The 12,596-nt window shown below is 43.2% G+C and overlaps 1 protein-coding gene across 1 annotated transcript in view; it reads right to left on the bottom strand.

Moving 5' to 3' along the window:
* Nucleotides 1-12,596, bottom strand: part of LOC102305738 (protein bicaudal D homolog 1) — a gene marked incomplete at its 3' end in the record, with an annotated part of 24,847 nt that overhangs the window by 2,660 nt on the left and 9,591 nt on the right. The window contains exons 2-9 of the mRNA XM_042227780.1: nt 11,311-11,523; nt 9,359-9,511; nt 6,538-6,842; nt 6,125-6,299; nt 3,974-4,468; nt 1,620-1,798; nt 971-1,349; nt 216-317 (exon numbers count right to left, since the gene is read on the bottom strand). Coding sequence (XP_042083714.1) covers nt 216-317; nt 971-1,349; nt 1,620-1,798; nt 3,974-4,468; nt 6,125-6,299; nt 6,538-6,842; nt 9,359-9,511; nt 11,311-11,523 — 2,001 coding nt within the window. The remainder of the gene's footprint in view (nt 1-215; nt 318-970; nt 1,350-1,619; nt 1,799-3,973; nt 4,469-6,124; nt 6,300-6,537; nt 6,843-9,358; nt 9,512-11,310; nt 11,524-12,596) is intronic.

Genomic DNA, 12,596 nt, shown 5'->3' with positions numbered 1-12,596 from the left:
CTGGTTCCTCTCTTGGATAAGGATAAGGAAAGCTGCATGGAGGAGATCCTGAAGCTCAAATCTTTACTCAGCACCAAGAGAGAGCAGATAGCCACTCTTCGACTGGTGCTCAAGGCTAACAAACAGGTGAGTATGGAAACGTGATGGTTAAGTTATTATAGGCAACAATATTTCAATAATTTTCCATTGCTGACATTTCCCTACGTGTATTTAACAAAAAAGTAAAACCCCTCAGAGAGTTTTAAGCATTCCCGGGCTGCAGTCCTCTGTTTGGACAGCTGCAGTGACCTGTCCACTGCCCGCTGTAGGTGTTTCACCTGGGGAGGAGACAGGAGCAGATAAGAAAAAAGGAAACCACTGGAGGTGTCACATCTTATGCCGGAAGAAAAGAAGGTGGTAGAGAGGAGGAACAACGACTGACACTATATTGCCTAAAGTATTTGCTCATCTGCCTTCACACGAACATGAATTGGACCATGGACCATGTCACCACTACTCTAGAGTCCAGTGGTGGCGTGCTTTATAGCATTTGAATTGTGTTTGGTGATGTAAGGCTTGGATGTAGCTACTCGGCTCTCTACACACTGTTCTTGAGCTAATCTTTACACCACATGAAGTTTGGAGGTCTGCAGCGATTGACTCGGCAGAAAGTTGGAAACCACAGCCACTATGCACCTCAGCATCCGCGGAGCCCACTCTGTGATTTTATATGGCGTACCACTTTATGACTGACTTTCTGTAGATCCCGATCGCCTCCACTTTGTTATGTACCACTAACAGCCGCCTGTGGGATATTTAATAGCGAGGACTTTTTCTTTAAAAAAATGTTTGTAGAAGCAGTCTGCATGCCCAGGTGATTGATTTTATACACCCATGTTCATGGAAGTATTTGGAACACCTGACTGCTTGTAGGGATGAGAAAAGACCTTTGGCAATATAGCAGCACATCAGGAGGTACAGGCAGATGTACCTGGTCTCTAATGATGGCGCTGAGGTTGTAGATGTTCATGGGCTCCCTGCGCAGCTCACCAGCAGGCTCCATGGCTGGCGATGAAGATGACGATGACGATGAAGAGGCACTGATGCTAGATGAGCGGGTTGGAGGTGTGCTAGGTGGCAGGCTCTGCTCAGATGGCACCTGAAGGACCTCTTTCTCCACTCTTCGGCTCCCTCCATGTAAGGGCTCTTTGGATGGAGACTCCGAGGGCGTCCGCGACTCCCCTGGAGTTGAGGTTGTTGAAGCAACAGCAGCAAGCCGTCTGGCTAGGCGTGGTGTGAGAAGAACTTTGCTGTTGTCTGTACACATGGCTTTGAGACTAGAACTAAGGCCCCTGAGGCCCCTGCCTTGTCTGGAAGAATAGAACAGATAATAGAACAGAACCTTTAGTGTCATAGGTGCTTTAAACCTGTTCTTTCTCAACTAAGACATCAAGTACAAGAAAGCAAGCAAACAGCTCAATGCTCACCAAACCCTCACCCTTAAGCTCCCAGGCCTCTCGTAGATGATATTATTTTTTAAAGAAGTTTTTATAGAACAGACAAACACACCTATAATGTGAGTCGTTTTATTTATTATTTGTATTTCCATGGATACTCTAAGAGCAGTAAAACAGTCACACCTGTAGTAATCCAGCATGACACGGTTGGGCGTCTCATCGTTGCACAGGCAGACATGGTGGTAGAGCTGGGCGAGCTCCTCACTCAGGGTTACCAGCTCGTCCTGAGCTGCGTTCAGTGCCCCTTGGCTCTCATTAGCTGCTGACTGAACAGCCTGCAATTCAAACTCCAGGCTACAAATCTGAAAAGAGAGGAGAAGGAAATGAGAAAAAATTAACATATGCACAACTGTTAAGTACCTGGGACACATAAATAAAGTGTCCCAGGTACTTAAATTTAATAATCGAAATTTTAATCATATACGTAATAATTTAAATATGAATGTTGCAAAAACTTATTTTTACTCAATGATCATCTCTCATATGGACTATTGTTTGACATTCTGGTCACTTGCTTGTCCAACAACACTTAAAACTATTGAAAACATTTATAAAAGAAGTTAAAAACTACCTGACAAAAAACCGACTTCCCACCACCACTGTCATGTGTTAAAAAAAAACATAAATTACTGAACTTCAATAACTTAGTGAAACTTAAAAGAGTGAGTTTAATATATAAAGTCTTACACTCCCTTGCTCCACCACCACTAAAGCAGTTCATTAGGCATAAAGAAAGCTCAGACAGGACCACTCGAGCTACAATCCGAGGAGACTTGTTTATACCCCACAGACGGACAGCATTTGGGCAGAACGTCCTCTCTGTTAAGGGAGGCCATCTGTGGAACAGTCTTCCTCAACCCATTAGAGAATGCTCTACACTCAATTTGTTTAAGGCAAAGGTTAAAAACTGGTTATGGACAAATCAAGTGTGTGATCATGTATGAGTTGTATAGTTTTAATGTTTTATTTGGGAACAGAATGGTGTGTATGTGTAAGTTTGGTGATGGAGTTTTTATTACGAATGAATGATGAATTTTTATGAATTATTATGTCTATTTTTTTATGTTTAAGGACAACAGATGGAAATTAGCCTTTGGCTATAATCTGGCATGTTTACATTCATGTAATTTTTTTTTTTTTTACATTTGTTCATTAACATGCACTGTCCTAAATAAATAAATAAAAAAACAACAACAAAAAACTGAAATTGTAGTCCCCCAAAAAACAAAAAGCAGAATATTGATTGATGTCCCAGAAGTTCAACACTAGCTGTTTCTCAGTGAAATCCTTTCTCTTTCTTGGCTCTTGGTGGAGGTGGACGCATCTTTTTCCCCTCTCCCTCCCTTACCTTTTCCCGCTTGGCTTTTATGTCCTTGTCAAGTCTTGTCTTGAAGTTCTCCAGAGGCCTGCTAATGTACTAATCATTTGATTCAGGTGTGTTGACACAGGGTGATATCTAAAACCTGCAGGACACCGGCCCTCGAGGCCTGGAGTTTTCTACCCCTGAGTTAAACAAACCCTTCTCATTGCTATGAGCTGAAGGATAGTTGGTATATTCCAGTCTGCTCCTACCATTACCACTGAGCCTACTCTTTACCACTGATATCTGTGCTTCACCCACATTATTGTAAGTGCTATGAGGACACTGAGTAAAGTAAGGGGAGAAAAGCACTTACAATAATGTGGGTGAAGCACAGATATCAGTGGTAAAGAATAGGCTCAGTGGTAATGGTAGGAGCAGACTGGAATATACCAACTATCCTTCACTTAGCTGTTCGTAACCAAATGCTGTTCCCTTCAGAACAGAGATAATGAATGTGTCACCCTGTTACTCAGTATCTGAGAACTGGAATAGAGAACCATCTCTTTGCTTTCATTCAAACATACTGCATATCGGCTTCAGCTTTCATTCCCCATCTGTCCACTACCTTCATTTTCCTCCACCTATCTGTCAGCCGACTTCCTTATTCTCATGCACTATTCTTACAACTTTGCCAAATCAGTTTTCAGGTTTGCAGCCCGTTTGTTGCATGACTGCAGGAGCTGGTGTCACCAGCACTCTGTAGCTGACATCACCATCCTGCCTAAGCTGGTATAACCACTGTAAAAACCTATATAAATCTGTGAAGAGACAGCTGAACACTGTTTGAACTGAACACTCCTCTCAGAGAAAGACAACAGCAGCCACATTCATTGGAAAGCAATAAGTGATACTTTCACATCCACCTGTCCTCCCGCAGCCACCAACCCCAAGTCTGATAGACAGGGAGGCCAGTTCTCTCTGCAGAGGGCCTCCAAACACAATCCACTAGGTTTCATTCACTCAACACACAAATTAATGAAACTGGCAAAACTAATCATACCCTCACATCAAGTTCACAGTGTAAAGATAGAGAATGTGAAACATTCACTCTCACAGACTCACAGGAGAGGAGAGGAAACAGACTCTATGACAACAGGCAGTATGACTTTGTTACCTTATCCCGTCCCTCCCGGCAGTTCTTTTCCAGAGAGGCAACCTGCCTCTCCAGCTTCTGGAGCTGACTCCTTTGCCTTGGCTTCTCCTCCACAGCTCCCTCCACACACTGAGCAAGCTTCTCATGGAGCACTTTTAACTCTGCCTTGAGCTCCACCACCTCTGTCACAGCCACACGGTACTTGCACTGCAAGATCTCCAGACTGGGAGTTTGGTATGAAAATACCAGACTTTTACTCTTCTCCTCTGCAGTTTCTCCTTCCTCCTCAGCCTCATCGTCTCTATCCAGCACCAGCAGACTTTCACAGTTGAGTTGAGAGGTGGGACTGCTACAAGCCTCCTGGCTGACCCTTCGATGAAGACAGCGGAGAGCAGAGACTTTCTGGCTCAGGCGGAGGGTCTTCTCGTGCTGCTCGGTTAGGGCCCCCTGGGTGTGCTGCAGCTGAGTCTGGGACTCCTGCAGGCTCGTCATCAGTGCTGCTTTCTCATGTTCAACCTGAAGAAGACAAGTGCATGATTAAGGAAAGCCATACCCCGCGTGACTTAATAAACTGCAGTTTCTGAGGTTACAGTGATGTCAACATAATCGTTGTAAGAAAGTAAAAAGATAACAAGAGGTGCAACCACAATCCCATTTCTGAAAAAAAACTGAGAGGCTGTTTAAATGAAAATAAAAACACAACATTTAAATGGGAAGTAATTCAGTGACAGTAGCACAGATATCACAATCTGAACATCTTCTGGAAAAAATCGTTTTAATATCTAAACATATTAAAAGGGGAAAACCAAAGGTTACGCTGCTACTGATGTGAAGATGTGAATTAGAACCCGTTCAGGAAGAAACTGTTCTGAGCCTGTACTTGTCGCCAAGGCCGTGTATACTTATGTCCATGTTTGACACCATCATCATCTAAGCGACACCTAGAAATGTTTCCTTGTCTGCCACCAGAATGAGATTGTCCAGCACTAATTCAAACTAAAGTTCATCAGCAACTGTGCAAACAAACGCAGAAGCAGCAAGCTGCAACCTGGAAGCCACTGGCTGTTGGTGGCTAAAGCATAGGTGGACGTTAGCTGTTAGCCTAGCCCTTATCTCACTGATATATTTCACATACATTCTTACTAACTGGGCTTCCTGGGGACCACAAGAACAATTTACTTTGAGAATCACACAGATGCACTGATTTCCAGTTTTCAGCCAGGAACAGTTATCCCAGAAGACCAATTATGAACCGGTGTGTTTCATGCACATTTTGTGCACAGCGACAAGCCACATGCTACACTGTTTGCATGTAAGTGAGTGAAGACATCAGTGCATCTCTAGTCATAACAGCAAAACGGGAATAATAGACAGATATATTTCTTCTTAAAGCATTATTAGTTATGTCATCCAAAGAAAAGCTGATTTTTTTGTTGTTGGTTTTTTGTACTTTTATTCAAAGTACATGCTACATTTTTCCTCAAAAGCTTATTTATCATCCTCACAGTTTTTAGTCATATTAAACAAACACTTTTTGTGCTCAGTTTAATCCCCCCAGGGTCAGTAAATCTCTCCAGTATGCTCTGGGTCTGCCACTTTTCTAGCCTAGAACGCCTCACCCACGAGATGCTCAGGAGGCATCCTGGTTCTCTCTATGAGGGGAAGTAGCAGCTCTACTCTAAGCTCCACACCCTACTTCAGAGGAAGCAAATTTCTGCTTATATCTATGATCTCATTCTTTCCATCTCCTGCTTCATTCACCCTTCACTCACGAACATCCTTAAATTCGTGCATTTTTGTGCTTTCCCGGTCTTGAACCACGGGCTCAAACTGGGAGGTGCTGATTCTCTTCACACCTGCTTCATACTCAGCTGCACAGCACTCCAGTGCAAGCTGGGGGCAGATGAACCCAACAGAACCATCATCTCCAAATAGCAGAGACGAGATCCTGAGACCACCAAACAGTCCACGCCTTGGCTGCTCCTAAAAAGCCTGTTCCTAAATGCCTTGAACAGAACTGGTGACGAAGCAGTCTGACTCACTGCTGGTAATGTGAAGCAGACTGGGTGCGGTTGTAGAAGTAAATTAATTTACTTTGACATAAACTATTACATTTATTAAACTGACTGTCTTCCTTAGTCTACATGTCAGGATGATATCATTGGAACTTACCGCTATCAGCTGCTGCTTGAGCTTCTGAATCTCTGTCAGGTTCATCTCAGTAAGGAGGTCTGATGTGGCGGCCCCCTCAGTTTTCAGACACTGCCTTCTGCACTCTCCATTAGCCCTGAGCGCTGAGCCCACAGCCGTCACTGGTCCTGAGCCACTCTGAAGGTGACCATTACATCTGGCAGATTAGAGCAGAAAGTGTCTTGTCACAAGCTATAGTGTCAATAACAGTAAGAAGAAAAGTTTTAAAGCAACTTCATGTAAGCAACGACCTTTGAACACAAGCAGCTGTGGCCAGTGACCAATTAGTAACTGCTGCACCCCCCCTTACTCTCCCATTTCCGCAGATTACAGTCTGAATGCACTGGGTCAAGGAGACAGGTCTGTGTGCCTGTGTTTGTAGGTGTGATATCCACCTTGTTGGCTCCTCTGTGTTTGGGGAGAGCAGAGTAGTTGGGGTAGCAGTGCCACTGGGCGGTGCTGAGGAGAATATTAGATTTGCACTCCCAGTGTAGGCCACATCACACATGCTGAGGTGGTGAACAAGTTCTCTTCGCAGGTGGTTCTTCTGCTCGCGCTCACTCTTCAGAGACTCCAGCGCCTCCTCCAGCTGGGCGTCTGAGATGTCCTTCAAACGCAGTGCATCCTGTAACTGGCTGGTCAGCAGCTCTGTCTCCTCCTCCAGAACTTTGATCTCATGTTTCAGGCCTTCATACTCCACCTGAACAAGAGTGGACATTCACATTCAAACGTATGAACCTTTATTTTGAGTTACTGCTACATTGTTTAGGTGATTAATATATATTAAAATCAAAATTGCTTTGAAATGTTTGTAAACACAATATATATTTATTCTAAACTTTATGCATATATTTTGTGCAATTGCAAACCTAAATACTTCAGCTTTACATACTTCAGCTTAGATAGGCATGTTGATGCCCAGAGTGACAAGTAGGTCCAACTTTGTAAAAAACACATTCCTCCTGCTGCTGGTATCACTCACCAGGCTAAGCAGGTTTTGTTACTGTGGTCACATGCCACAGTAGATTGAGGGCTGCTGATGCTAACAGACTCAATAAACTGATCTGCAAGGCCAGCAGTGTTGTGGGGATGGAGCTGGACTCTCTTAAGGTGGTGTCGGAGAGGCGAATGTTGTCCAAGATAAAGCCAATGTTGGATAATTCCTCCCACCCACTCCATGACATGCTGGCTAGCCACAGGAGCACGTTCAGTGAGAGACTGAGATTACCAAAAAGCACCACTGAACAACACAGGAAGTCATTCCTGCCTGTGGCCATCTCCCTGTACAACTCATCCACCTAACACACTGTATACTGCAATAGCTACACCCTTTTTGCACATGCTCTTCTTTCTTATTTAGATATTAATCAGTAAGTGACTTATATGTATATATTGTGCTATTTCTTACTTCCTGTATTGTCTGTTATTCTTACTGTTTGGACTGGAGCACTATAACCAACATAAATCCCCTAGGGATCAATAAAGTATTCTGAACATCTTCTCCTTGACAGTTCACAAATAAAGCCAAACCCCCACGTTTTGTTTTGCCAGTAGCTATCTCCCCATATGTGGGTGAAACCAGGCAGATCCACATTGGTCTCGGATGTACTGATTCAACCATGTTTCAGAAAAACATGAGTGAGCACCGACGGTATATGTGGTCGGGCGTGGCCTGCGGTGCCATGCAGCGAGGGTGGACGCACCTGCACGGCATCCTTAATCAAGCCCGCCGAGTTAAAACACAGGGACTCGGGGTTGGTGGGAGTTGTGGTGTGATGTGATTTAAATAAAATGGCTCAAAACTATGATCCCTGGACCCGCCGCGTCTCATTTACACCACAGTATACTTTCTGAGTTTTCACCAATATCTCTAGCTTATCACTTCTGTTGGGCAGAGCTGACATTTCTCATTATGACTGCTGCCAGAAAGGGGCTCTATCTCTGATTCCAATCCTTCACCTTTGCACCAGCACAGCAAACACAAAAACACCTCTTGTTACAGGCCCTGGCCTTGGAAGAAGGGAACCAGCCTCCCGTCAAGCAAATTAAAGCATGGTAACCCACACAGATGGTTTGCTGTTGGAACCTGTGGTTACTTCCGCGGGAAGTCTATTGAACCAGCTGAGGGACGCCGGACCAGTCAGCGACTGATTGGGCACAGGATGGTATCTTCTAGATTTGCTCCGTTTCAATGAAAGAAAAAAAAAATCATTGAATTGAATTTCATCAGCATAACAGTGATGGGAAATGTCCTCGAAGGGGCTCAACATATGTTGGAGGGGAAGAAGATATATTAAAAACAATAAAGGCCCCAAAACCGAACCTTGAGGGACACTGTAAGTAAGGGAGGTAGAGGATGACCTGAAATCAGAGACTGCCACAGAAAAAAAAAAAAAAATCGTGATGTAAATATGAGGAGAACCACTCCTAGTCATTTAACACTGAACAGGTAGAAAAACCAACCGTAGTGACTGACTGATTGAAGATTCTCCATAATACAATGTAGTGAATCCACAGACATTGGCCTGACAGTGGATGAATACTGAAATGCTGCACATGCTCAGCGTCTGACTAATCTTAATGCCTTACCTGTCAAACTGGAAGTTCCACAGGAAAGTGAAATGAATCGGAGATTATGAAGAAATCTCACCTTCACCCATATTCTAAATCACTTTGTGTGCTTCATTTCTTTTATATCCATATCTTTGGATTGTGAGAAAATACTAGATGACAAGGAGAAAATCTACAGACGCAGAAAGGCCCCGGAAGTTTTGGACCCAGGACCACCCTCCACCTGTTTGCTCTAACCTCACCACATATTGTCATCTGCGTGGGCATACCTGGTATATAGCTTTGACAGGCTTCTGACTCCCCTGCAATTGTTGCTGGTTAAGTGGGTAAGAACACTGACTAATGGATGGATTCTCAGAGTTCACTCAGAAAAGAAGTATACAGAAAGACAGAGGGCTGTCAGCAGCAGCTAGGGACATAGAAGGGTAATCTTTTCTTTGTGCTAGATGAATTGTGCTTCTTTAACTTTTGGACCTCTTAGTAGATAAGTACACCTTTGATTGACATCTGAGCCAGCAGGGAATATACGTAACTGTCTGGTAACTGTAGCTAATAAGTCAAAGACAACGCTAAAGTCTAATGACCTTCAGCATCATACATACACTTTGAAACAGTTTCACGACGTTACTTGAGCACTGTCTGTACCTGACTCTGTTTAAGGGTTGACACCAGTTTCTGCAGAGAGATGTTCTCCTCCTCCAGCTCGGTGTAGTCCTGGAGAAGCCGTGACTCTCTGAATTTGTATTCTCTGATCTCTTCTCGCATTCGGGTCCGCTGTAGCTCCAACATCTCATTGCTCTGCTAAGACAGCACAAAATGAGAGCTGGAGCTGCTTATGACACAGTTCTCACAAAGGAAGGTAATGTAACCAGTATTTAGAGTTTGCAGGATGAAATTTTTAAAAGAGGGAAGGTGAAGGATGGATTACAGTATATCTCCACACAAAACCATGAAAAACTGACATAAAAAAAAAGGGAGAATGAAGCTCATATACAGTCGTGGTCAAAAGTTTTGAGTATTTGCAATGTTGTCCCTTCTTTTTCAAGACCTCTGCAATTGGCCCTGGCATGCTGTCAATCAGCTTCTGGGCGAAATCCTGACTGATGGCAACCCATTCTTTCATATTCAACACTTTGAGTTTGTCACAATTAGTGGGTTTTGGTTTGTCCACCTGCCTCTTGAGGATTGATCGATCGCAAGTTCTCAATTGGATTAAGGTCTGGGGAGTTTCCTGGCCCTGGACCCAAGATTTCAGTGCGTTGTTCCCCAATCCACTTAAGTTATCACTTTGGCCTTATGGCACAGTGCTCCGTCATGCTGGAAAAGGTGTTGTTCTTCACCAAACTGTTGGATGGTTGGAAGAAGTTGCTGTTGGAGGATGTTTTGGTCCCATTCTTTATTCATGGCTGTGTTCTTTGGCAAAATACTAAGAGAGCCCAATCCCTTGGATGAGAAGCAGCACCCCACATGAAAGGTCTCAGGATGCTTTACTGTTGGCACGAGACAGGACTGATGGTAGCGCCTACCTTTTCAGATGCCCCAAACAATTGGAAAAGTGCTTCATCAGAGAAAATGTCTTCACCCCAGTCCTCAGCAGCCTACTCCGTGTACCTTTTGCAGAATATCAGTCTGTCCCTGATGGTTTTTTTGGGGAGAGTGGCTTCTTTGCTGCCCTTCTTGAACCCAGGGCATCTTCCAAAAGTCTTCGCCTCCCTGTGCGTGCAGTTGCACTCACACCTGCCTGCTGCAATTCCTGAGCTCACAGCTGAATCATCTTTAGGAGACAGTCCTGGCCGTTGCTGGACTTTCTTGAGCGTCCTAAAGCCTTCTTCACAACAACTGAACCTCTTTCCTTGAAGTTCTTAAAGAGCCGATAAATGGTTGATTTACCTGCAATCTTAGTAGCAACAACATCCTTCCTTGCCTGTGAAGCCCTTTTTATGCAGCACAATGACGTGTTTTCTTGTAGGTAACCATGGTTAACAGGAAGAACAATGATTTCAAGCCTCACACTCATTTTAACAATTCCGGTCTGCTTTTCTATTTCAGTCAGCATGACATAATGAGCTTCAGCCTTGTGCTCGTCAACATTTTCACCTGTGTTAACAAGAAGATTATTGAAAGGATCTCAGCAGATCCTTTTATGGCAGCGATGAAATGCAGTGGAGGCTTTTTTTGGGATCAAGTTCATTTTCATGGCAAAGAAAGACTTTGCAGTTCGTCAGATCGCTCTTCATAACATTCTGGAGTAATGAAATCATAGCAAATTGCCATCATAAAAACTGAAGCAGGAAACTTTCTGAAAACCAATGTTTGAGTCATTCTCAAAACTTTTGGTCATGACTGTATGTAAAGGGTTTTAAAGCTGTTTTTAAAGTCTGGTTATTCTGAAGTCTCTGACAAAACAGCCCTTCCAGCCCCTTGTCCATGAACTCGGTAGTCACTTTCCTGATGAGAATGTGATCGAATTTCAAGTCTTACTAAACATGCCATGATCAGGATTTTGATGACACTTTAAAAACACTCTATCAAGTTATCCATAAACGTCCAGAGTAAGTGTCTCTATTAAATATGAGAACCTTATGATTGTACCGTACCTCCCTGAGCTCCTGCAGCAGGCTGCTCAGGTGCTCGCTGTCAGCCTGCGCACTGGAGGCAGCCACTCGACTGTGATTCAGTTCCAACTGGAGCTCCAGGAGACGACCCCTAAAGTAGGCCTCCTTGGTGGCAGACTCCTGCAACAGTGTCTCCTCATTGTTCTCCCCGTCCTCTGCGACCTTACGCTGGGTGGAGTATGCCTGGCCGAATGCCTGGAACAGGACAGGAGGGGAAAGGATTATTTCTCTTGACTTTACCTGGGGAGAAATGTACAAAAATGAAAGTCCCTTTCACCTTGTATAAATGATACATGAGTGATTAACAAGATTTTTTTTATCCTTTATTTTTATATTGTTTCATGTACTTTAACGCAATTAGTAGAGACCAAAGTAATGCATGCCAGATAGAATAGAAAAGTGCTACATGAGAACCGGTCCATTTAACTATCTATTTATTATTTACCATCCAGAGTAAGTATCTGATTAGTGGCCATATTTCTAAGATTTTTAGGGCCTAGTACAAGAACCTCTGTTTTATCTAAATTTAGAAGCAGAAAATAAAAGGTCACACAGCTCTTTTTTGTCTCTAGGACATTACTTCAGTTTGACTAATTGGTATTTGATATCTGGCTTCATGGGCAGATAAAGTTAGGTATCATCAGTATATGCTATGTCTTCTAAAGGAAACGTATGTAATATAAACAGAACTGGTCCTAGCACTGAACCCTGTGGAACTCCATAATTAACCTTAGTGTATAAAGAGAATTCTGTATTTACATGAACAAATTGGAGTCTGTTAGATCAATATGATAAAAACCACTGCAGCACAGTACCTGTAATACCTACGGCATGCTCTAATCGCTTTAATAAAATATTATGGTCAACAGTATCTGACGCTGAACTGAGTTCTGGCAATGGTTTAACTACTGCCGTGAGCCTTCAGCAAGTGACCTAATTTAAACATTGTATCAGACTAAGTTAACAGTTCCTCTGTATGTTTTAATGCAGCCTTACTTCTGTACATTTACTGTATGAAACAAATGGCAGTGGATGGAGCAGCTATGAAGTTCACTTTTCTTCACATTCCAATTTGTTGCAAAAGTGATTTTTTTATAATAAAGCTATTCAAATTATTCAAATCTTTGCAGCCCTAGATCAATCCATCTCTGTTAAGAATTGTTAAAATGAGTGTGATGCTATTACTAAAATAACTGATAGCTACAGCTCTAGATTGATGATATTTAAGATTGAAGCATTAATTAATGGTAGGACTTTGATGAGCAGTC

Source organism: Haplochromis burtoni, unplaced genomic scaffold (assembly GCF_018398535.1).
Source record: "Haplochromis burtoni strain Fernald_Lab_line unplaced genomic scaffold, NCSU_Asbu1 Contig_281, whole genome shotgun sequence".
Taxonomy (NCBI): Eukaryota; Metazoa; Chordata; class Actinopteri; order Cichliformes; family Cichlidae; genus Haplochromis; species Haplochromis burtoni.
The sequence above is the reverse complement of the archived record's forward strand: the minus strand, read 5'-3'. Positions and strand labels throughout refer to the sequence as shown.